The following is a 26549-nucleotide window of genomic DNA, read 5'->3' as shown; positions in this document are numbered from 1 at the left end:
CATCTATTTAGATAGGAAAGATATACAGGGATATACCAAATAAGAATACATGGAAGGATGTTGATCCTGGGATTAATCCGATTGCCAATTCTTGGAGTCAGGAAGGAATTTATTTTCCCCTTATGAGATATCATTGGATGATATGACTGGGGTTTTTTGTTTGCCTTCGTCTGGATCAATAAGTAAGTATAGATATAGGATAAAGTATCTGTTGTCTAAATTTAGCATAGGTTGAACTTGATGGACGTACGTCTTTTTTCAACCTCATCTACTATGTAACCACTGTATGTAACTGAATTGAACTAAAATCTTCTCCAGCACTGGAACACAGCTATACAGCATATTGAATAAGTTCCGTATGCCCTATTTCAGAATTCTGTGAAGCCATCTTCATGTTTCAGAAGAGATCACCTTTATTAGAAATGAATAGGATTTAAATCTTCTCCATGTGTGGTACATGTCTTTATAGCATATTGAATAGGCCAGTTGAGATAAAAGTTAGAGCAAAATAACAATTTGACCTGGGTTCATCAATTCCAGTCACAGGGACCTGTCCAAGCCTTATGAAAGAGAGCGACAGACCAATTTAAGAGTAGGTCCATTTGGTTACATAGTTAAAAAGACATAGCAAAGAAATAACTTCAAGAGAGGGATAAGCGGAGCACTGGAGGTAGGGTATTTCGCAGAAGGAAGCGGCTCACCAGTAATAAAAAATCTAATTTATTGAGTGACTGCGTAAGACATCCACAAATATGTGTGGATGTTTGTGGATGTCTATTTGTGGATGTGGACATGTGGACTATTTGTGGATGTGGACATATTTGTGGATGTCTTACGCAGTCACTCAATAAATTAGATTTTTTATTACTGGTGTACCGCTTCCTTCTGCGAAATACCCTACCTGCAGTGCTCCGCTTATCTCTCTCTTGAGGTTATTTCTTTGCTGTTATTTTCAATCAAGCTGGATGCACGCCTTGATGAGCTTCTGTTCATATCTACCTTGGATGCCAGCTCAGCAGAGCCTCCATTTCAACTACTACAACTGGAGTCTTCTTGTATTAGATAGATTGTTTAGCCTATGTGCTCTAAGTAGCCTTATCCAAGTGGTGGTGAAAAGGGGGCACAGTAACTTTGGGTTTTTGTGCCTCCCCAGTACTCCATAAATCCCACTTTATGATTTAAGCCTATAATGGAGGCAGCCACCACATCATGAGTCATAGGTACTTAATATTAAACGATTACTATCTACGTTCATTATAATTGAGCCAAAATACAAGTATATATTACCACACTCCCAGGATCAACATTTATTGTTCACATTAAAGGGGACATTAAGAAGATTAGTGATGATACTACATGCCTGTGAACTGTTCCTGTTGCACCGATAAATGGACTATATGTCTTTTTGTGTACTGTTAAAAAGACATGAACCTATATTCCATGTGGTATGACAAACGACACCTAGGAAGATAACCGAGAAGAGATTTATATACCTCCACATGGATTACCCTATATTCCACTCCACATGGGGATATACCCGTTAACACATTTTTCTAAAACAATGTGTATTGTACTTCAGCAACGCAAAAATATATACATTTTAAAGCTTTGCAAACTTAGGCGAAACTGTAAATGCACTGCGTTTATTGGGGGGTGGTTACTGTGACATTCCAAAATAAGTGAAGTACTGTATATTGCAACAATTCCAAAGTTGTTAGGATAAGAGCTGTTCTCTACAGTCCAGAGTAGTAGTGAATAATGTGATCAGAATGAAAATAAGAATGCAAACAAGCAGTTTGAAAATCAAAATTGACAAAGTAATTTGAACTGTAGGGGTTAGTAAACTTCTATCAAAAGGCAGTCAGCGATGTGCTCTAAAACTACTTAGCATTTTCCGAAAATGTCATAGCTCATTAAGTGCATATTTAAACAGAACTGCAGAATTACATTTAACAAAAATAAGCAACTGCTTTTTTTTAACACTGCGAATATGTTAAAAACAAGAATGTCTTAAAATGGTAAAAGACAACAAAATAAGTGGATTATCGCAAATTGCATTCTTAATATTGTTGACAGCTTGGAAGGCGGTATGCAAATTGAGGGATGAAATACATGAGTCACAATTAATATAGATAGCCTTATGGATATACCTGGGACTGAGTCTACTCAAAAATGATTTTATAATTGTAAACATTTAGGCCTTGTGGCCAAAAACCGTGTCCTGTAGAAATGTCAACATTCAAACAGCATGAGACAATAACTTGCTGTTGTATCTCTTACAGATGAGACAGAACACTGAGCAATTCTACAGAAATGTGATAACAGCATTGCAAAGTGAAGACACACAGTTAAAATACAGTACAGTGACATTTTGTTACACATGGGACTGTAATATATTTTTCTTCATTGACCCTAAAGTGTACCGATTCTATTTTGTAAACCACAAATAATTTTATATAGGAATAATGCAGTCACTTTTTTAAAAGTAGCAATGTTTTCAGGAGTTGTTTCTAGCATTAATACAATGGAGTAGATCAGGGGTGCGCAAACTTTAAAGTCTGCCGGCTCTTCCCCCTGCTCGTGCCCCCCTGCCTGCTCCTCTCTTACCTTTGTCTGGCGTCATGGCGACGCGTCACCATTAGACACCCGAGGTCAGGTAAGTGAGTTACAGAGGCTTTGCGTGTGATCCCCCGGCAATTAATTTAAATGCTTTGGGGAAGAGCTTGGGGCCGCGGAAACCGCTGCGCTCCCCCAAAAGAATCTTGCTCACCCCTGGATTAGATCAGTGGTGCTCAACTCCAGTCTTCAAGATTCGCCAAAAGATCAGGTTTAAAAGATATACAAGCTTAAGCACAGGTGGCTCAGTCGTAGACTGAGCCACTGATTGAGCCACCTGTGCTGAAGCATGGATATCCTGAAAACCTGACCTATTCGGGGGTCTTGAGGAGTGGAGTTTTGCACTACTGGACTACAGTAGATGACATCTAAAGATTATAGGTCATCTGTCATTGGCTTAGCTTGGCACTGTATTACTCAATCTTGGGTACCAATAGGGCGATTTACTATGTTTGTTAAAACACTTGGGCTGGGAGTCATCAAACTCCAATAAAATGTAGTTAATATCGCACATAGTAAAAAAAAAATATTGGGTAAAAAAAACATTGTGGTTAAATGTTATCGGGTGTGATATTTGAAGTTGAGTTGCGATGCAGTAATTAACAACCCAGATAAATACAAGTTACTTAATGCATCGTGATACAATAGGGAAGGGGAATCCTATATTTGTACCATAGGGTTATTTATAATAAATTATTACAAGCCCTACGGTATAAATACATCATCACTTGGATGCCTGTGGCTACCAATGTTTACCACAGGCACCGAAGGGGTTAGTATAAAACAAAAATGACACTACCTACCCGTCTTGGCTACCTAAGAGGCTATGCAAGCCATGCAATGCCTTACTAATCGCTAAGACAAACAATGGGTTAACCCCAAACAGCCCTACCACCATCCCACCGGGGGCCTAACCTCCCTGGAGCAACGGGTTTGGTTACATTTTTGGGGACTTTTCAATTTTTTCTTGCTTTGGTTTAATTTGTTGGCTTTTTTTTATGTTGAGCATAGTCCCTTTTTTAGGTTTGGTTCCAGGGTGCTCCAGCCAAGAACCTGCTGATAAGTGGCTTATCGCCGCTCACCCGGCAATTTTTTAATGACGACTGAAAAATTTGGGCGATTCATGCCTTTATCGCCCACTTATCGAGGCTTACTGAATAGCAGTAGGCATTTTGGCCAAAAAGTGCTCTATAAGCTTATCGAGGTTTGTAGAATAGGCCACTTAGTTATATTGCTTTCATTCTTAATATCTGTTCTGCACATTTCATTTGCCTACTGCAATTACTAATTGCTGTTTGTGTACTGTTATAAATGTTCAAAATGGCTAATCTTAGGAATCTCAATGTTAGATGCAACAAATTACAGAGGTAGTAGATGACAGTAAGTACGCTTCATCTCATTTCAGGTTTTTGTTTGGACTTCTGCATGAAGAGCATAAGATAATAAATAAGCACCGGTGATAGTTAAAAATTACATTATTAAATAATAAAAATGTTACAGTACAGATGTAACAGATGTTACTACCCCCTTTAGCATGAAATAATACATGAACAAATTCATTGTTTTCAACAGTGTTACAGTTAAATAACATGCTAGCATTAACACAACACAGCATTTTTATGGGAAAGGTAACATCTGCTACATAGATTTTTTGTGTGTTGCTATTTATGGGCCTTTTTATTACAAGAAGTATTGGAAGAAAGGCAGCGGGCACTCCAAAAATAGATATGGCTTTATTTCAGAAATATATGTTTATCTAAATCTCTCTCTCTTTTTTGGATTTTGGAGTGCCCGCTGCCTTCCTTCAAAACTCTGCTTGGGATCTCCCGCAGGAAGCTGCCCGGACAGCCCAGGTACACCTCCTCATTTATATTTCGTATTGTATCAGTAGTAACAAATGTGTGCATGCTCAACTACAGGAAGACATTGTTCACCTTTTGTTTTACAAGCCAATCAAACCTTCACTGTCACTTTCTGTACTTTCCTAAAGCTGTTTATTACTGTAACACATATTCATTTTGTTTAACCCGACATGAGACGTTGATGATGCACATTGTATTCTTCTCAGCCATTTATGCTTCCTGATAGTTATTTCATAATGAATATTCTTCATTTATAGCTGCCAAGGCCTTTGACATGATATATCTGGTCAAGAGATTCAGTGAGCCAGTTGACAATTCCATTAGTGCACATCATTTCCTCTTATCTTCTAGACCCATTTTCTGCTGCTTCTTTAACCCTGTCACTACTTTTGAGGTCTATGCATGTTAGAACATTCGTAAACACGCTCTTCTTTCTCTCTCCCGGCTGCAGTTGGTGAAGCTCTGATTTCTCCTTCACCAGCTGCATTTCCTCCTCGAACATTTAGGGGAGAAAATACAACCCAAATCACAAAATGAGAATTGAGTTATAACTGTTGAAACATAAATAATAATAATAATAATAATACATTTACAACACAGGAGATAAAAGAAAAAAAGGAGGGGGGGGGGGGTCTTGTAAAATGTTTTTTAACCTTCCACCCCTGAGGATTATGTCTTTTGAGACACAGGGGATGTAGAAGCTCTCTGTCTTTGTGATCGTCAACCATGTGTCCTTGGGCTGTTGGCTTCCTCCTTCTCCTCCCCCACTTTACACTGGGGTTCGAAGTTCTGTCCCTAATATCCCAGAATAAAGGGCCACATTTTAGAGAGGAAGGCAGAGCCAGGACCCGTGGAGCTCAATGGACCATGCAGACAGGTAGTTCCTTAATGTCCTGCCAAGTTACGGGTGTTCAACTACAGTCCTCAAGCACCCCCCCCCCCAAAAGGCCAGATTTGTAAAATATCCCAGCTTCAGCACAGGTGGCTCAATCAGTCCCTGATTCAGGTAGGATATCCTGAAAACCTGACCTGTTGGTTGGGGGGTGGGGGAGGGGGGCTTGAGGACTGGTGTAAGTCACACTGCTGGAGGGGTTAAAATAAAGGTACATATTTGCAGAGGAGAATACCTCTTTCTCACAAAGAAACTCGATCCTCATGTCTCCTGATAGATTTGCAAAGGTCCAATGAGGTTTTAATATATATATATATATATATATATATATATATATATATATATATATATATATATATGTAGAGGTATCAGTACCGTGTTAGCCGAGCTTCAATAATCAAAAAATAAATAGATGATACCGTTCTGTGGCTAACGAAATGCTTTTATTTGTGCGAGCTTTCGAGATACACTGATCTCTTCTTCCGGAGACATCAGATAATCAGAGATTGTAACATCGCCGGAAGAAGAGATCAGTGTATCTCGAAAGCTCGCACAAATAAAAGCATTTCGTTAGCCACAGAACGGTATCATCTATTTATTTTTTGATTATATATATATATATATATATACATGTAGAGGTATCAGTACCGTGTTAGCCGAACTTCAATAATCAAAAAATAAATAGATGATACCGTTCTGTGGCTAACGAAATGCTTTTATTTGTGCGAGCTTTCGAGATACACTGATCTCTTCTTCCGGCGATGTTACAATGAATGAAGCAAGGATAACTTGAAAACAGTGTCTCTTGGAATGTTATCTGTGCTTCTCCTTCCCCCGGTGTGGATGTGTTTTATGGCTAGAGGTGTCAAAGGGTAACTGAAAGCAAGTGAAGAAAGAGTGTGTATGTGTATCAGTGTGAATAAAAATGAATGGAGAGCCCACAGTATAAACAGTGCTCTACACAAGGTGTGTGTGGAGTGAGAGGGATATAAATGGTGTGGGTGGGTGTGGAAATGTGAGAGTTTGTAGCACAACTAAAAGTGTGTGTGGATACTATGTGGTCCCTATTGGTGTATATGGATGGAAAAATAAGGAGTATTAGTATGTGTGAGAGACAGCTGTGTGTGCATACATATAGCACAGTATGTACAGACATGGCCTTTAGCGCTCATGGGAAGAGAGTTCGCTAGTGTCAGTAATGACTCATAAAATTTCGATCTCTGTTTAGGCCACTGCTAAGTGTCCCGAACAGTTGCATAAATTTGTATTCATGCAACCGTCTCTCTTTCGGGGTTTTAAGATTACCTTTGAGTATGGCAACCCTCAGATCGTTCATCTTATGGCCAGAGTCAGAGAAATGTTCGCCAACAGGACTGTCTCTTGTTCCGCGTGTGATGCTGTGGCGATGCAGGTTCATTCTCTTGTTTAGCCCCTGTCCTGTCTCACCTATGTAGTAGCAGCCCCCTGGGCATTTCATGCACATGATGAGGTACACGACATTGCTTGAGGAACAGGTGAACCCTCCTCTGATTTTGTATTCCCGATTCTTGTGTGGTATTTGTATTGTGTCCGCTGTGTAGAGCATTGCGCAGGTTTTGCATCTTGGGTCCTGGCATGGTTTTGTCCCGCATTCAGTTGTACTGCTGAATACTTTACTCCTCACCATAATATTCTTGAGATTATGGGGTTGTCTGTATGATAATAAGGGTGCTTCAGGGAAGACCTGTTGCAGTCTTGTATCTTCCTGGAGGATGGGTTGTAGTTTCCTGGCGATCTTGCGTAGGTCTCCTAGGTGTGGGTTATATGTGACCACCAAAGGAACCCTGTCGCTTGTCTCCTTCTGTTTGTATTCAAGGAGATCACTTCTTGGTATTCTGGTGGCTTTGTGAATTTGCTGGTCTACAATTCTGTGGTTATATCCACGGTTTATAAAGTCTGATCTCAAGGCTTTAATCCGCTGGTCTCTGTCTGCTGTGTCGGAGCATATCCGGTTGTATCGTATGGCTTGACTGTAGATGGTTGCATGTTTGGTGTGTGTCGGGTGGAAGCTGTTGTCCCTCAAATAGCTGGCTCTGTCTGTAGGTTTGCGGTATACAGAAGTCTGTAGTTGGTTGTTCTTTATAGTAATGGTGGTGTCTAGAAAATGTACTTCATCCGGGGAATGGGTGAGTTTGAGGTTGATGGTCGGGTGGAACGTATTGAAGTTGTCATAGAACTGTAGGAGGTCCTGTTCGCCAGAGGTCCAAATCAGGAGGATGTCATCGATGTAGCGAAGGTATGTAAGGGGTTTCAAGTGACAGGTGGACAGAAAGTCACTTTCCAGTTTTGCGCAGAACAGATTGGCATACTGTGGCGCCATCCGAGTACCCATAGCGGTCCCGGTTGTCTGGAGGTATGTGTCATTTCCAAATGTGAAGTAGTTATGGGTCAGAATAAATTCAATGCATTTAGTCACTGTCTCTGTGAGTGGCTCCTGCGATCCCAGAAAGTATCTGCAGGCTGAAATCCCATCCTCGTGGGGGATGTTTGTATAAAGTGACTCTACATCCATAGTTGCTAGTAGTGTTCCTGTGGGGAGGGGGCCAATGGCATTCAGTTTGTTTAGCAGGTCGGTGGTATCCTGGATATAGCTGGGTGTGTTCCTGACAAGTGGTTTTAGAATGCCCTCCACCCAGCCAGAAATATTCTCGGTAAGTGTGCCAGATCCAGAGATAATAGGGCGCCCAGGGTTACCCTCTTTGTGAATTTTAGGGAGCATGTAGAATGTGCCAGGTTTTGGGTTAGCTGGTATCAGGTCCAGAATTTGTTCTCTTGTGTGGATCGGGAGTGTTTTAATGATCCTGTTGAGTTCTCGCATGTATTTTTTAGTTGGATCCTCCTGCAGTTGGGTGTAGTACTTTGAATCAGAGAGTTGCCTGTGTGCTTCCCGCAGGTAGTCTGTGGTGTTCATTATGACCACTGCTCCTCCCTTGTCCGCAGGTTTGATTGTTATGTTGTGGTTGGCCTTTAGCGATTCTATGGCTCTCCTCTCCATCAGTGTCAGATTATATGTTTGTTTCCTTACTTTGTCCAGGATGGTGGTTTTGGCGCTGTGTCTGAAGCTTTCAATGTACCGGTCCAATGTGGGGTTGCGCCCAGTTTGTGGGATCCAGTTTGATTTTTGCTTCTCCCTGCTCATGTGCAGCGGCTCTCCTTCTGCAGTGTTGGCATAATCTTGGTTGTGTCTGTCATGGAAGAACTCCTTAAGACGCAGCCTTCTGAAGTATTCTTCTAGGTCACTGCACAGCTCAATCTTGTCCATAGGCTTGGAGACCAGCGGATTAAAGCCTTGAGATCAGACTTTATAAACCGTGGATATAACCACAGAATTGTAGACCAGCAAATTCACAAAGCCACCAGAATACCAAGAAGTGATCTCCTTGAATACAAACAGAAGGAGACAAGCGACAGGGTTCCTTTGGTGGTCACATATAACCCACACCTAGGAGACCTACGCAAGATCGCCAGGAAACTACAACCCATCCTCCAGGAAGATACAAGACTGCAACAGGTCTTCCCTGAAGCACCCTTATTATCATACAGACAACCCCATAATCTCAAGAATATTATGGTGAGGAGTAAAGTATTCAGCAGTACAACTGAATGCGGGACAAAACCATGCCAGGACCCAAGATGCAAAACCTGCGCAATGCTCTACACAGCGGACACAATACAAATACCACACAAGAATCGGGAATACAAAATCAGAGGAGGGTTCACCTGTTCCTCAAGCAATGTCGTGTACCTCATCATGTGCATGAAATGCCCAGGGGGCTGCTACTACATAGGTGAGACAGGACAGGGGCTAAACAAAAGAATGAACCTGCATCGCCACAGCATCACACGCGGAACAAGAGACAGTCCTGTTGGCGAACATTTCTCTGACTCTGGCCATAAGATGAACGATCTGAGGGTTGCCATACTCAAAGGTAATCTTAAAACCCCGAAAGAGAGACGGTTGCATGAATACAAATTTATGCAACTGTTCGGGACACTTAGCAGTGGCCTAAACAGAGATCGAAATTTTATGAGTCATTACTGACACTAGCGAACTCTCTTCCCATGAGCGCTAAAGGCCATGTCTGTACATACTGTGCTATATGTATGCACACACAGCTGTCTCTCACACATACTAATACTCCTTATTTTTCCATCCATATACACCAATAGGGACCACATAGTATCCACACACACTTTTAGTTGTGCTACAAACTCTCACATTTCCACACCCACCCACACCATTTATATCCCTCTCACTCCACACACACCTTGTGTAGAGCACTGTTTATACTGTGGGCTCTCCATTCATTTTTATTCACACTGATACACATACACACTCTTTCTTCACTTGCTTTCAGTTACCCTTTGACACCTCTAGCCATAAAACACATCCACACCGGGGGAAGGAGAAGCACAGATAACATTCCAAGAGACACTGTTTTCAAGTTATCCTTGCTTCATTCATTGTAACATCGCCAGAAGAAGAGATCAGTGTATCTCGAAAGCTCGCACAAATAAAAGCATTTCGTTAGCCACAGAACGGTATCATCTATTTATTTTTTGATTATATATATATATATATATATATATATATAAAAATATATTTAAGTGTGAGTGTAAATGCCCTTTATCCATGTGTATGTGTTCTATACACAGTGTTCAACAAATCCACTCACCTACAGGCCCGTGGCAACTGGATTTGACCCGGTGGCGACCTCCTAATGGCCGCCTAAGCAGGGCGGGATTGGGGGCGGGACTAGGTGGCGAGTAGATTTTTTGGTTCGGCGAGTAGATTTTTGGGTGATTTGTCAACCACTGTCTATACACATACTAATATACTGGCCATAACATTTGGAATCTCACCCCTTGGGTGCCCCCTTAGAAGATATGGGGGGCATTCCCTCAAATGTCATGCAGGGGACAAGCAGCATCCTATCTTCCAAGTGGCAAACAATGTGGAGGTAAAACAGTGAATACTAAAGGACTTCTCATCATTTAAGATCCTAACAGACTTCATCTTTCTTTTCTCAGGTATGCACTGGGTTACTTTTTGCCATCTCTGCAATTAACATCTGCTGTGTTGACCAGATGAGTAAATCCAGCAGCTAACATAGGTATGATAACTGTCTGATTACAATGTCTTCTGTGCCTCATGTTTTAATTGACCTGTGTTTATCTATCTATCTATCTATCTATCTATCTATCTATCTATCTATCTATCTATCTATCTATCTATATACTGTATATATATCTCACCCCTTTGGGATTATTAAAGCCTTGAGGGATTAACTGTGTTGGCTCAAACGAGTAAAGCCCATTTCCCTGGTCACATGTTGCTGGGGTGACTCAGCTTCTGGAGCACAGATCCCTGGAGAAAACACAGAGGAGGGATCTAAGTGTTTTGTATAAATAGATAGTATATTATGGGATCCCCTTTATATTGTTTGACAGTTAGTGTCCCTGTTAGATAGTGGCCTTAAGAGCTGCAGCCCCCACTCTCACCGATCTACCCCCCATCTCGCAATGCCATAACGAAGAGAAAGACAAGAACTACTGTATTTTTGTATTGTATTATGCATTGTGACATAGTCCAAAGATGTTAGGCAGCTTTCTGCCCCATTTTAGAGCAGAAAGTGCAGGAATAGTTACAAATGATCCGTTCCACAGCTTCCCATTAACTCAGGCAGCGGGATGGAAAATCCAGACCACAGATTACAATGGCTCTAGTTCTCCCTCACCTGCTCTTCTAATTACATGCACAGGTATTTAGAGCTGAGAGGTTTTGCATTTCTCTCTCTCTCTCCTTGGAGCCTGGAGGCTGGGGGTATCGCTGCTCCCCTGCATCCAGTATCGGGGTTGACGGCCCCTCCAAGTATCACAGTACCAGAGGATTTGCCTGGACACGGGACCGAGTTCCCACCACGAACAGATAAGACCAAACAAATGTTTACTGCTGTTGCTAAAAGACTGTGCTGTATCTAAGTGACCCTAAATGAGAGAGCATTGTTTTAAGCTGGGGAACCAGGTTAGTTGGCCAGCAGCTGTTAGAGAGACTGATTCTATGTGTAGTTAGATCCCTGAAAGGGATAGGATTTTGTTTATATAATTTGGTTTCTTTTTACTTGAAATAACAGTGTGGGAAATACTGTAACAATGAAATGAGTGAACTGCTGAATGAAAGTATCTGAGTACCTCTAACCTACACATGTTAAAGCTGCAGTACCTTACTTGGATGAAAATAAAGCAGGCAGAAGCCTGAGTTAAGCAGCTTAATACTTTGCATGATCCTGTTTTTTGTATTAAATAACCCTAGAAGACTGTGTCGGGAAGAACCCAGACAGACGTCAGCACTACAAAAGAGGAGCGTTTGTCACAGCATTAAAAAATAAAATGTATTTTTTGACCGACCCCCTATTGCAGACCTGAAAGTCTTATGAACAGTTCAACAAAGCATTGCACTTTACATACTGTAATATAATGCAAGGGCATTTCTCTTACCGGTTATTTAAAAAAATGTCCAAATTAGAGATACAGTACAGTACACGCATGCGCATACCAGTAAAAGAAAAACAGTATTGACTGTTGCAAAAGTTGAAAGCATTGAATAATAAATAATACATATAGAATAAAAGATATACATTTTTATTTTTGGTGTTTATAAGAAAAGTTGCGCAATGCAACGTACTGTAAAACAGTAGTGATGAGGACAGTACTGTACAATGTAAAAAAAAGATTTGAATATTAAAACAGCAGCATACTGTCGCGGCCGAGTTTATTCTAACATTTGCCCGGTCTCGGCCGCGACAGATCCCGGGCGCGCGCCGAGGTGTCCCGTGCACGCGCCGGAGCCTCGGAGGATCGGTCCTTCGATCGAGGCACCCCCCTCCCCTCTCCGGGTCCACCGGGTTCCCCGGAGCCCCCCACCACCATCCCCCACATCTCGGGACACCAGGGCTCCCTTCGGGGAGCCCTGGGCATGCACGCCGTGCGCGCATGCTCCCGATGAAGCGTGACCGCGCGGCACGCCGAGGGAATTCAATAACAAAGCCGGGAAACCTCGCGGCTTGCGGCTCTAGCCGCATGAGAATAAAGTGTGTCGCCACTGTACAGTACTGTACAGTATAAGGTTTTCTATAAAGCTCACAATTGTTCTATCAATAAAAATGGCATTGTCACTAAATATTTGCCTACTTGGCAAACAATGCGCAAGCAACTTTTTAAAAAAGCGATATTAGAGGTCTATCCAAATCCCTTCTTTTGTCTTTTTCCGCTTGATGTCAAAGTATCTTTTCTGAGGGAAAAGAAACAAATATGCTATTATTACCGGTATTGCGCATGCGTCAAGTCGCGTCATTGGGAATTAAAGCAGCCGTTCAAGCAATATCCTACATCTGTGTCTGTACGATGAGAACAAACTTCTGATTGGCTCTGACTCTTGAGCCCCACCCTCTCCCTACATTTTTAAGCTGCAGCAGCGTCATGTACTTCGGCGGCCAATCAAATCATTCTTCAAAGTGCACTCAACAGAGAAATATCCCCTCAAGTCGCATACAGTATTGTATTGATGCACATACAGTACGGTACTGTAAAGTACGTACAGTATTGTTTAAAAAATAATTTTGTTTTGACACACGGCTGCTTAAACTGCAGCTCCAAACTGACAGTAATACTGTATTGTACAGCACAGTATAGTGTAAAACAGTGTAGTACATTACTGTACTGTATATTTACCTTCATTATAAACTTTGCCAAACGGGTGGTGATGACTCACTGTGACTTCTCAAGTCTGCATTATAGTTGACAGGTGACAGCTGGCCTGGTACACTTATAGTTGACAGCTGATGAAGCTGGAAATCGTTTTGGTACTGGTAAATGCAAGCTTGCTGGTACCTGTACGCGAGATGATGCTCAGGCTGGAAATTTTCCAGGTATTCTGGCGGGGACAGGTACAAAGGATTGCCGTTCACCAGCTTATCACTGACGGTCGGACCGGCCGGTGCTGGTGCTGTTGCCGGCACATTTCTGAACTGGGATTGACGAATCTTATATGGGTTAAATCTGACCTTTCTTCTTTTGAAATTGCCATGATCAAACATACTGTGAAATTCTGGCATGACACCCCAATACCCGCAAATCTCTCTGGCAATGCGAACAAAACAGTGATCGTTACTTAATGTTTTTTTATCGCACTCTTCCACCCATGATCGTCAGGTGAAAACTTGTAAAAATCATAGTTCGAAATTAAATATTCATATATTTCCGATACAGTCGCCATTTTATCTGCTGCAGCATAAATTGCAGAATATATTAAAAATGCATAACTACTGTCAGGTTTTTTATACGTCTGTGGTGTAGCCATAATGTCCACTCAGCAATTGTGCGGGGAAAGAATTTAAAAAAAAGGCACACATTGAGTATTTAATGCTTTTTATTAAGAACGCCTAATTTGATAACGTCTTCGAAAAATCAAGGTCAATTCACAATGGGCCACTGTAAGTATGTACCAGTATAGACGTGGGTGCTATCTGTTTTAAATACCTGTACCCTTACAAAATAGCAAAGTTCCATACACCTACAGTACAGTACTGTAACAGTTCAATACAATTCATTAATTTCATGAATTTCTGCCACCTGGCGGTTACGCAAAGAATAGCACCCAAATTATAATTCATTAACTTCTGCCACATGGCGGATACGCGAAGAATTGCATCCAAAGAAACAAGAAACCATTAAATTAAACAGATCAACCACGTGTGGCTGCCCGGTGCCGGATTGCGCGAACGCGGCATGAATAGTGGTCAAATGCGGAAATTCCGAATGGAATACAGCGGTCAACACGAAAACTGATTCGAGATGTGTTCGAATAATGGCCGCTGCATCAGTACAGTAATATCCTAGCCACATGTGACTATTTATTTTTCAATAGTGGGGGAAAGACAGGAGAATTGAACCTGAGTTTCCTATAGAACTCAGGGCATAGAATTACTCATTTGTTAGATAGGGCTAAGGGAAGCATTAAGGCAGGGGTGCACAATCTTTTTTCCGCTGAGCCCCCCTGCCAGCTATCCTCCCCTCCTCACTCCCCCCCCGCCCCTCCTTACTTTGGCTCTGGCGTTCTGATGTCACGTTGCCATGACGATGCATCATCAGAAGCCGTCTGAGCCAAGGTAAGAGAGAGTTACAGAGGCCTTCGCTGCTTCCCCGACATTTAATTTAAATGCCTTCGGGAAGAGTGCGGGACCTCTGTAACCCCCGCAGAGAATCGCCCCCCAGTTTGCGCATCTTGCATTAAGGCATGTGTGATGCTTTATATATCCAAGCTAGGCCTTCTGCAATGTTCAGTGTATAGTTTGCTAGATACCAGTTGTAAACAATATCAGGAATAGAAAGTGAATAACGTTAATGCAAGCGGTGTCTTTTTTCAACTTTACAACACTATCACATTTTTTTTCAATCTTTTTTTATTGTTTTCACAACACAGTAACATCACTTTAGGCATTGATCTTCGCATCACCAGGTATACGTTCAGTGAAACATTTGTAGAATTTTTAACATAATAAAAATCATGATAGTTCTAATACAGAGCGTGTACTATAGCAGCTTTGTGAACAAATCCTGTGGGGCGTGCTTATAGTACCTATAAAATAGGTAGAGTTAAAGAAGAGGTAAAGATAGAAGGAAGAGGAGGACATAAGGGGGGGGGGGGGGAAGGGGAAGCAACCTAATTACCCGATACTTAAGGTTTTTAGAAGGGATTCTCTTGAGATCGTTCCGTGAGGTTGTCTATACTTCGGTCATCTATGTGTTATCTTATTTCTTTCTCTGGGATAGGGTATTTTACTCTAGGGACCAGGGTTCCCATATCTTGCCGAACTTGCCAAGGGAATGGTTTAATTGGGCTGATAGCTTTTCCATTAGTTTAACGTTGTTAACTCTTATGATTACAGTACGTCTCGATGGGGGGTTTATATCTTTCCACGCGGCTGCTATAGAGCAGCGAGCTGCTGTGAGTATAAATGATATAAGTTTGCTTATTGGAGTTTGTAATTCCTCTATTGGTTTTGCTAATAGGAATGTTAGCGGGTCTATAGGTATCCTCAGATCTGTGCTTTCGAATATCAAATCTTGAATCATGGTCCAAAATGTCTGTATTCGTGGGCAGTCCCACTAGATGTGAACCACGTCCCCTCTCATTCCACATCCTATCCAGCAGAGATCTGGTAATCCTGGGAAGATCTGGCTCAATCTACTCGGTGTTAAGTACCATTGAAATAAAATTTTATATATATTTTCTTTCATGACTGTACAAATTGATGTTTTAGATGCAGATTCCCAGATATCCCTATATCTATTTTTATATTTAGGTCTTTAGCCCATTTCCGTATGTAATTGTGGGGTTGGGACGTTGCGTGAGATGCTATCCCCATGTATATTTCCGAGATTAAACCCCTCTATAGAGACCTTCCATACATAGTTTTTCAAAGTTCGACAGGGTGTTACATTTGGAATTCTGAGAAAACTTTTGGAGAAAGTGTCGGATCTGTAAGTAGCTAAAGATTGGGAGGCTCTGTCTGTGGGGTTTTTGTTTTAACTCCTGGTATGAGAGAATCTCTCCTTTTGATAAGATCTTTTGCAGCTACTGCTGCGACACACTTTATTCGAGCAAATACCCAGTATGTACCTGGCAGATACCTGGAATGTGCCGCTCCTCACCTCTGACAAGCCCCGTTGTGTTTGCCTTCCCAGCCATGGTTCATGCCTGGCTGACGGGCGGCTGATCTGTTAAATGATAATGATTAGGATTTAATAGGCTGCAATGCTTTGCGTGTCTACCAGATGGCATAAATTCATGAATTGTAATGCAGTATATATATATATATACTGTGCAGTATTGCAGCCAGCGGGAATAAAATGCTTCAATCCCTGCCTGGAAAATAACGCAATGCACTCGGGCAGAAAACAGTCACAAACCTCAATACACCCGAGTATACCCGAATTCGTGGGACTAGCCGAGCTCGAATAAAGTGTGTCGCCAGTGTAGTATGTCCATACTTCTGAGTTGTTCCACATATTTAGGGGAACACCCCGGTGGGAATTTAGTATTATGGACAATCGGAACCAGGCTGGATGGGTGGGTGGAAAGGGAATATCTTTTTTTGCTTTTGGACCAAATGTCCCATGTGCACCTCATCGCCCCAAGCTTAAATTTCCCGTGGGGCTCTCCCCCTCCCTGGAGCTCCAAAGTTCCGCCGCTAGAGTGGAAGGGCCCACATAGGCAGACTCGATCCCCAGCCAGCCACAAGTTGCTGGATCACAGATCCACATCACTGCTTGTTTTTTATAATATCAGGCACCCCCATGCCCCCCCCCCTGATCTCAGCGCTAGCATTACCGATCTTGCAACCCGCGGTCTTTTGTTCTTCCAAATAAATTGAAAGATTCTGTTTTGGATATTTTTGAGATCCCTAATCGGGACATTTATGGGAAGGGTTTGGAAAAAGTACAACAGCCTAGGCAAAATATTCATTTTTACCGCCTTTATCCTTCCAATCCATGATATTTGATAGCCGTTCCAGGACTGAAGATCTTTTTTAATTTTTTCAAATAGGGGTGGGTAGTTATATTGGTATAATAAATTGTATATGTTTGTTATGTAGATTCCTAGATATTTAATGTGTGTTCGGGACCATTTATATTTAAAGTTTGCTTGTAGAAGCTTGACCTCTTGGGCGGGGAGCGTAAATTTAGTGCTTCGGATTTGTCATTATTGATTTTGTATCCTGAGGCCTGTCCAAATTGGTCTAGTTGGGATTGCAAATTTAGCAGAGATATCAATGGGTTGGATAGTGATAGTATAATATCGTCTGCGAATAGTGAGATCTTACAGTTTGTTTCGGCTATCTAGATACCCTGGATATTTATATCTTTAGATCTCTGATTATTGCCGCCAGGGGTTCGATCGATAGTGCGAAGAGGAGGGGGACAACGGGCATCCCTGTCTAGTTCCGTTTTTAATTTTGATGGGGTCTGAGTCTCCTCCTGGGAGTTTGACATAGGCAGTGGGTGTCCTGTAGAGGGCTCTAAAGCCCTCCAGGAATGGGCCAGAGAAACCAAATTTTAGCATTGTCTGATCTAAAAATGCCCACTTAATTCTATCAAACACTTTTTCAGCATCTAGACTTAATAGAATTGCCTTTGATCCGGTCAGGTGCACATGGTCCACTATATCCATGACCTTACGGGTGTTGTCTGAAGATTGTCTGCTCGAGACAAAGCCCACTTGGTCCGAATGTATAAGCTTAGGGAGTATTGGGGTTAATCTATTCGCTAGAATTTTGCTGAATATTTTCAGATCTGAGTTTAACAGAGAAATAGGTCTATGACTCCCACATTGAAGAGGATCTCTGCCCTCTTTATGGATAATCGCTAAATTGGCCATTGAGATTGACGGCGGGATTTCCACACCTTCCAGGAAAGTGTTAAACATCTCGAGAACATACGGGGACAGCACCGCTCTAAACTTTTTGTAATACAGGTTGGAAAAACCGTCTGGGCCTGTTGTTTTATTAGTCTTATGTTGGCTTATTACTTCTGCAAGTTCTTCCTGAGAGATTATTTTGTTTAATATCTGCGTATCTGTCTCTGAGAGCTTTGGAAGATTGCATCTTTTAAGATATTTGGAAATTGCATCATACCCTGTATGTCCTCCCCGGTTAGATTCTAGATTATATAATATGGTATAAAAATTTGAGAATTCTTTCGGTATTTCTTTGTCTTTATATGTTGTCGCTCCTGTTTTAGTGCGGATTGCTGGGATTTGAGATTTAACTCTCAGACCTCTTAGTTTGTTAGCTAGGAGCCTGTCTGCTTTATTACCCTTATCGTAGAACCGTTGGTTTGTCCATCTTAGCGCTCTCTCCACCTCATCTATGTGTATTTTTTTTGAGTTCTAATCGAGCTCTTTCTACTAATTTGTATAATTTTTTGAGGGGTTCTGCTTGTGTTTTTGTTCGATGTAGGTCAGATTATCCGCTGCCTCTTTGTATTGTTTTAGTTTCTCTTTTTTTTTATATGCTGCGATTGAGATGAGGTCCCTTCTAATTGAGGCTTTGTGTGCCTCCAACAGCATTACCGGGGAGGACACTGAGCCTTTAGTTAACCGAAAATATTCTATGAGTTTTTGTTTAATTACACTCTCTGTATCTTGCGAATTTAACAGGGAGTCATTTAATTTCCAGGGATATCTACTATTTTTGCTAAAAGGCAGAGAAAGCGCGAATTCGACAGGGGCATGGTCCGACCACGATATAGATCCTATGTTAGACTGAGCGGATGCCTGGAGAATATTTTTAGTACCTCGAGTAGGACTGATGGGGGGCTGAGAAAAACGTATAGTCTCGCTGACCTGGGTGCTGGGCTCTCCAAATGTCCACTTGCGAGAAGCTTTGCAATAATTCTTTGAACTCCTTCGCTTTTTTAAGGGTGGTTCTGGAGTGTTCAGCTCCCGTGGGTTCTGATTTATCTAATTCCAGGGTACTTGCCATATTGAAGTCTCCGGCTACTATCAGTGATGAGAGGGATATCGGTTCTAGGGATTCTAGGACCTCTTTCAAAAATTCAGGTTGATGGTCATTAGGGGCATATATATATTACAGAGGGTAACTGGAGATCCTGATAGGGAGCCTTGAACAACCAGGAATCTGCCACCCGGGTCTCTGACAATTTTTTCCATTATAAAAGGTGTATTGTTTTTGAGTAGAATTGCTACCCCTCTTTTTTTCACAGAGAAGGAAGCATACACTGGCGACACACTTTATTCGAGCTCGGCTAGTCCCACGAATTCGGGTATACCCGGGTGTATTGAGGTTTGTGACTGTTTTCAGCCCGAGTGCATTGGGTTATTTTCCAGGCAGGGATTGAAGCATTTTATTCCCGCTGGCTGCAATACTGCACAGTATATATATATATATATACTGCATTACAATTCATGAATTTATGCCATCTGGTAGACACGCGAAGCATTGCAGCCTATTAAATCCTAATCCTTATCATTTAACAGATCAGCCGCCCGTCAGCCAGGCATGAACCCAGGCTGGGAAGGCAAACGCAACGGGGCTTGTCAGAGGTGAGGAGCGGCGCATTCCAGGTATCTGCCAGGTACATACTGGGTATTTGCTCGAATAAAGTGTGTCGGTGCAGTAGTATGCTTGGGGATGTAAGTGTTTAAATGAGTTTGGGGGGGGAGTTTGAATTAAAATGCATTTCTTGGAGGAAGAGTATATTCCCCTTGGTTTTTTTCAACTCCTGTAAAGCTAATTTTCTTTTCCTGTGTGAATTGAGCCCTTTGACATTCATAGAGATTAACTTTGTTGAGTTTAGGGAGGCCATGAGCGTCTGAATTTGTGGACTCGTGTGGGCCTATCCACTTTGGTTACTTGGTGGGGAGGTGGAGGGAGGGAACAGGTGGGGAGAGAGAAAAGATGGAGAGCAGATTGAAAGTGGATTCCTTATGAACCCAATGTTGGTATCCTTCTTCACTCTAGTGAGAAGGTGGTTGGGCCTATTGCCCATGTGAGAACTTCCTAAGTGGTCCGCGCAGATGCGAGTCAAGGGACACATCCCCGACTCCCTGTGAATTTATAATGCAAGTAAAACCGTATAGTTTTTAATTTTTTTTAAATTTTTTAACCTGTGTATTAGTTTGTGAGGGGGGTAGGTAAGTTATTCTTCAGTTCTCCCTCTCCAAACCAGCGAGGTTGGGGAGGGGGCAGGAACTGGGGGGGGGGGGGGCGATAGGTTGGATGCGGAGCAATATGCGTAGAAGGGGGGGGAAGATGGGGGGGGAGGGGAAGAAGGGGGGAGGGGAAGAAGGTGGGGGAGGGGAATAAGGGGGGGAGGGGAAGAAGGGGGAGGGGGAACCAATTTTCCTTTATGTCTACATTCAACAGGTATTTTTATAACTTCAGCAACATCAGCAATAAGAACTATATACAAACAAATAGTCTACTTCAATTTTTACACATATCCCCACAACTTAAATTTACACCGCCCTCGGGGAGGGGGGGGGTTGGGAGCTGGGCGGCAGGGAGGGGGCAGGGGTGGGGGACAGGGAGCGGGGTGGGGGGCAGCGAGCGGGGGGGGCAGGGGGGGGGGATGGGGGCAAGGGGGGACCCATTTTACTTTATATCTACATTCAACAGGTGTTTTTAAAACTTTAGCAACATCAGCAGTAAGAACTATATACAAACAGATAGTCTACTTCAATTTTTATACATATTCCCCCCCTTCGGGGGTGGGGGGGGCAAAGGGCAAAGGGGGGGAGGGAGCAAAGGGTGGGGGAGGGGGCAAAGGGGGGGATGTGGCAAAGGGGGAGGGGGCAAGGGGGGGAGGGGGCAAAGGGAGGGGGCAAAGGGGGAGAAGGGGAGGGGGTAAAGGGGGGGAGGGGGGTGCGGGAGGGGGAAAGTGGGGGACCCTTTTTCATTTGTCTACATTCAACAAATGCTTTTAAAACTTTTAGCCACATCAGCATTAAGAACTATATACAAACAGATAGATTACTTCAATTTTTACCCATATTCCCACAACTTAAGTTTACACCGCCCTCTCCTCCCAACTATCCCCCGCGGGGGGGATCTTCATGAGAGCTTCAATTCGTGAAGTTCCTTGATCATGGGTCGGTCCCTATTCCTCGCTAACGCGGGGAAGGGGAACGGGGTATGAGGAGGTGGCTAGTATTGGGGAAAAACTCCAGAGGAAAAACGGAAGGCCGCAGAGAGATCTGAACAAACAGGGAATTTAATGAATAAAGAACAGACCTGAGAGCTGGGAGTCCAGATGTGTGCTTTCGGCTCCGGTCTCTGAGGATCTCTCTCCCCACGGCTCCCGGGGGGTCTCTTCTCGGACACCTCCGTCATGCCCGGAGTCCTGGGAGTAAAACTTTGCCGCCTCAGAGGAGCCATATATCGCTCCGGGATCCCCCCCCCCCCCAATGCCTCCGAGGGCAAAATCGCTCCGGCTGGAGCATTCTCAGATTCCCCTCTCCTCCAAACATCCCCCCCCACCCCCCGCCGCCGCCAACCCGGGAGCGCCAGCAACGACACCCGCTGCGAGCTGCTCCCCAAGATCGGGAGGAGAAGCGAGGCCACACCGGATGAGGTAAGGGGGAGGGAGGGGAGGAAGGGCAGAGGCGGAGGGGGACCAGCCAAGGGAGGTTCAGCACGGATCGGGGGGCTGATCGGATCTCGGGCAGGGAGGGCCACAAGGGAGGTCCGTCTGTCCGGAACAAAACACAGAGATCCGGAGGGGAGAAAGATAGGGTGGGGTGAGCGCAGAGAGAGCGTGCGGTAGGGTGGGGCAGAACCGACTAAGGTTGGTCGTGGGTGGCATTCCCTCTCCAGCTGGGGGGGGAACGGATAGTAGGGCACCAAAAACGCTCTTGAGCGGCTCCCAATCCTGGGCAGCCCAGGGCCATGGTGGGAGTTAATTGGCACTTGTGAGGTCTTCAGCAATCCTGGGGTAGTCGGTAAGAGCAACCAGGAGGCGGTGGTGTTCACTCCGGATCCTGGGTGATCCCTTCCGTTTTTCTTCTTCTTCCTCTGGGGCCGATATATCTCTGAGGCTCTGAGGACTCTCTGGGAGGCGATCCTTTCTGATGCTCTATGCACGGGCGCTGGATGTCGGGAACCCGGCTCCTCTTCCATGTCTCCATGATTTCCCATCCCTGGGAGTCCTAATGATTTTAAGAAGGAGGAGTCATCTTCTGGTCTTGAGATAGATTTGATTTTGCCGTTCTTGTGGACAATCAATTTAAACGGAAATCCCCACCTATAACGGATTTTTTGGTCATTTAAGATCTTTATTAAAGGTTTCATGTCCCGTCTTTGTTGAATGGTGGCTCTAGAGAGGTCATTGTAGACTTGGAGGGCTTCGTTTTGGAAGTTGATCTCCCCTCTCTCTCTGCACACGGATATCAGCTTTTCTTTTATGGAGTATGAATGCATTCTTATGATGACATCTCTCCTGCTTCTAGGATCCTCCGAGCGGGGACCTAGCGCTCTGTGAGCGCGATCAATCTCCAGGGCTCTAGCGTCTAGGTCCGGTAGCAGGGACAGGAACAGTTCTTCCAGGTAGGTTTTGAGGTTCTCTGTTTTAATGTCTTCTGGTATGTTGCGTATCCGGATATTTTGGCGGCGGTCCCTGTTTTCATGGTCCTCGATGGTATCCTTTAGTGAGTTTATTTCACAGCCCAGGCCGCATATTTCATCTTCTGCAAAGGTTTGCGAGAGAATCACCTCCTCCAGCTTAGTTTCCACGGTGTCTGTGTGCCCCTCCAGTTCTTTTAATTCAGTTCTGGCCCCATCTATGGCCATTTGTAGGTCTTCTTGAAAGTTATGCCTCATTTTGGTTAAGAATTGTTCTAGTAGTTGCTCCAGATAGGTTTTTGTGACTTCTTCTCCTGCTTATCGTGGCCCCCCTCAGCTCCACGTGTGTACACAGTAGAATCCTGAGAGTTCTCTTCGGCGCCATCTTGTGTTTCAGTTCCGCGGCCAGTCATTCGTTGCATGCAAGCACAGAACTTAGTAATGTCCTGATTACTTGCTTTTTTAAGTTTATTTACCATCTCTAGGTGTTTACCTAGTCGGATCCCCGAAAAGGTATTTGTTTTTGGTGGTTTTATGCTCTTTCTAATTGCTTTAAGGCAGGGAGTCTTGGGAGCTCTACACTCAAGCAACCATGCCAGCTGACGTCACCGGAAGTCCTCTCCAACACCATCACATTTTAATAGCTTTATTATTCTTATTTATTATTTTAATAGCATTTTGGACATATTGTTATAGCATTTATAGGACCAAAACACAACAAATATTATATGTGGAACGTCTTGTTCAAAATGGACATACAGTATACAAAATAATTAAAATATATAATGAATGTAAAAATAAATAATATGTGTCATTTTAAACCAATAAAAGTACCATGACGGACAAAGATGTTGATATGAATCTGACGAATTTAGGAGTTAAAGGTTTAGGTTACAATCAAAACAGAAAGCCGTTTTGTATCCAACATGACAATTGTTTATTTTTTTGCACGTTTGCTGCAAAAGAGACCCTAATATGCTAGCAGCAACAGGCTTATAATGAGCTTTTGTTTTGGTATCAGGAATGTAAAGTTGTGTTTTTTTGCAGAACTCTAAAATGAATGTGTCAGCAAAAGTGACGGAATCCCACAAAACAAGAGTTTGGATTAGTCTGAGCAGAAATCTGTCTATATCAACACATTGTGTCCAGTGAAATTAAACTCCAGTAGACACTGGACTGGACAAAAAACTGTGTAGCACTTAAAAACAATGATTCTTCACTGCTAGAGATTGTCTGTTTTTTTTCTTACATTTCGCATATTTACAAAAGTTTACTATGTCATGGAATTAAGGACAAAAATAGTACTGGACACATTATTTTCACCACATAAATATCTGTGAAAATGTGTATACTGTATGTATCGCATGTTGGTACAGTATATGTTTGCTCTGAAATCTCAAGTAGTACTACTTATGGTGTTTAACGGCTGGGGGTGGACGTGGCCTACTAGTACAGGTGGCATGGCTGAACTGGCCAGCTTATCACAGCTTTTCCTGCCTGCCAGCCAGGCTCTTTCTCTCAGTTCCATACGTGCCACTTGTATATGTAAGGTATGTATACTGTACAAAGGCTATGTTGGTGTACGGTTGCTCTTGCAAATCTCAAGCAGTACTTCTGGTGTTAGTGGTGTCGAGGCAGTTAGGGAGTGACCGGTTTGATAAAAAGGCAATCACTCTTTAATAATGATGACAATGGTGGTGGTGTTGGGGTGTGGGGCAGGAGACACTGGTGATAGTAGTGGCAGATAGGTGGTGGCTGCTGTCCTTTATGGCAGAAAGGTCAACAATCTGTATTAATGATTCTCTTCCTGTTCTTACTTGTCCCCAATAGTTTTATGTTGTGTGCTGCTTCTGAGGCTAATTATGTGTAATAAAAACAGATTTTTATTTTACAACTGCATTGAAACATTTTAAAGTCATCTTAACAATCTAACAAGTATACTGTAGATACAGAAAATAATGAAAGTCACAAAACTAATTACATGCTCTGTTTCTCATATTTTTACTCTAGTGCTGTCAATTTCCCCCAGATTTGGCAAGGGCTTGTTATGATGGACTATCCCCTTACCCTTTATGAAGGACTACCACCTCAATTTAACGCATGACAATGCACCTGGAAGCATGACACCCACATTGTTTCAACTGGTTGAGAGGGCAGTTTTTGAGGGTGTGGGAAAAATCTTTCATTGCCCAACACAGGGGGCCGGTGTACTTGGGCTGGATGGGGCCTTTCAGTGTTCTGCAAATAATAGGAGCACTAGTGGTGGTTATAGCCGACGATTGACTATCATGATCATTACTACCTTTTCACTGTTGCTACCACCACACCACTAACAGAAAAAGAAGAGCAAATTGTGCCTGGTTCGCAAAGTTTGCACATTACAACTCACTGGGTTGCCAAGCCGTGCCACAATGGCCATCTTCATAAAAAAAATTAAAAAAAATGATCTGATAGATTTCTATAAGGCGTGAAAGCCACATCCACATTCTGAGGACATGAGATATAAGTTTTCTGCAGAAATTATAGACTTACTTTGGATTTTTTCTTTGTTGAAATATTGGGATGATCTCTGTGCCTTGACTGTGATTGGATGTCAGTAAATGACAAAGTTGTTCTGTAATAAAAAATAAAAGAATATGCAATCTATAATTAGATATTTATAAAATCAGAAATCCTTTCACTGAATGTGTCCTAAAGTACATATCTGAAACATGTCAGGTTAACACGGGTTGTTGATGCAAAGATCTTGTCTGAGATTATAGCAACAGTCATACACATTCATGTAGGAAAAACATTGCACAAAAAGTTAGAAAAGGAAAACAACATGTGAAATATAAAAAAATAGAAAATATTTTAATATAAAATATATACATGACCAGTGTAACAAACAAACAAGACCTGCTTGGGCCTTGTAACACGTTTTGCGCTTGTCGTTAGTGCTTCTTCAGGGTTTGTTGGAGGCCCATGTATATTTTATATTAAATATTTTGTGTGCTGTTTATTCTACATGCATGTGTTTAATATAGAAGTTATTGTTCATCAGAACACCCTTTTCTTATTGAAGTGGAACAATAGTGAAGCACTGTCGCCGGCAAGAAATTGTCTGAACCATAAGTGTTTTTGCACATGAATGCGAGTGGACAGTTTATTTTAATTCCTGATGACGAGACCAAATTCAGAGCAGTGAGAGAGCTCAATCCATTGGTGCTTTTGGTATTATAGCAACAGTGACTTTGCTGGCTTGTAACAGAGATCTACGTTACTATTGTATATATTTATATGCTTAACAAATGTGTTATATAGACCTGAAAGTGGGAAATAACCTTATATAGCCAATGCATATTATTCCTACTGCTTGTCAACATCATTTTCATCTTAATCACATAGTATGTAATGGAATCAAATGAACCAGCCCTAATAATATTCTACAACAAAACTGTAACAAAAGTATAAACCAATCATTTTGATTTCTCTTCACAAATTGCTGTATATCACTAATCGATATAGAACAACATTAACCACATTTACGGTAGATAAGTTAAACAGTTACGTTTGGCGCTGCTTCTTATGTTGAATATTGAACGCATGCTGCAAATGTTAACCTTAAATGTCAGCTAAAAAGTAAATAGTGGAAATCTCAACTTTTTAAAATTCTTCTACCTTGGATCTGTGCCAGTTGTTAAAAAAGTATCCTTTAACTTAAATCAAAATGCAAGTTTTGCTTTTTATTTGACAAAATTGTGATTTATATGACAGCAATTCCAATCTACTTGATTAAATGTTGTAATGCTTCAGCAGAGAATTCAGAACAGAAATAACTTTGTAGATCTATGCTTTATCGAGACAAACGTTTCTATCTCAAAAGACAATGATCAACAACATATTGAATATCTGAATAAAGTCCATATTGTAGCCTGGTAAAATCATACACTCTATACTACTACAACTAAGCTGGCTCCAGGTTAACATAATATTTCTATCCAGTTTTAATTTAATTGC

General features: G+C 42.3%; 1 protein-coding gene across 3 annotated transcripts in view; it reads right to left on the bottom strand.

Annotated features, from left to right (window-relative positions):
- Positions 1-26549, bottom strand: part of NOX4 (NADPH oxidase 4) — a 293029-nt gene that overhangs the window by 77543 nt on the left and 188937 nt on the right. For all 3 annotated transcript variants that reach the window (XM_075592551.1, XM_075592552.1, XM_075592553.1), the window contains one exon: positions 25083-25164. In XM_075592551.1, coding sequence (XP_075448666.1) covers positions 25083-25164 — 82 coding nt within the window. The remainder of the gene's footprint in view (positions 1-25082; positions 25165-26549) is intronic.

Source organism: Ascaphus truei, chromosome 3, assembly GCF_040206685.1.
Source record: "Ascaphus truei isolate aAscTru1 chromosome 3, aAscTru1.hap1, whole genome shotgun sequence".
Taxonomy (NCBI): domain Eukaryota; kingdom Metazoa; phylum Chordata; class Amphibia; order Anura; family Ascaphidae; genus Ascaphus; species Ascaphus truei.
The sequence above is the reverse complement of the archived record's forward strand: the minus strand, read 5'-3'. Positions and strand labels throughout refer to the sequence as shown.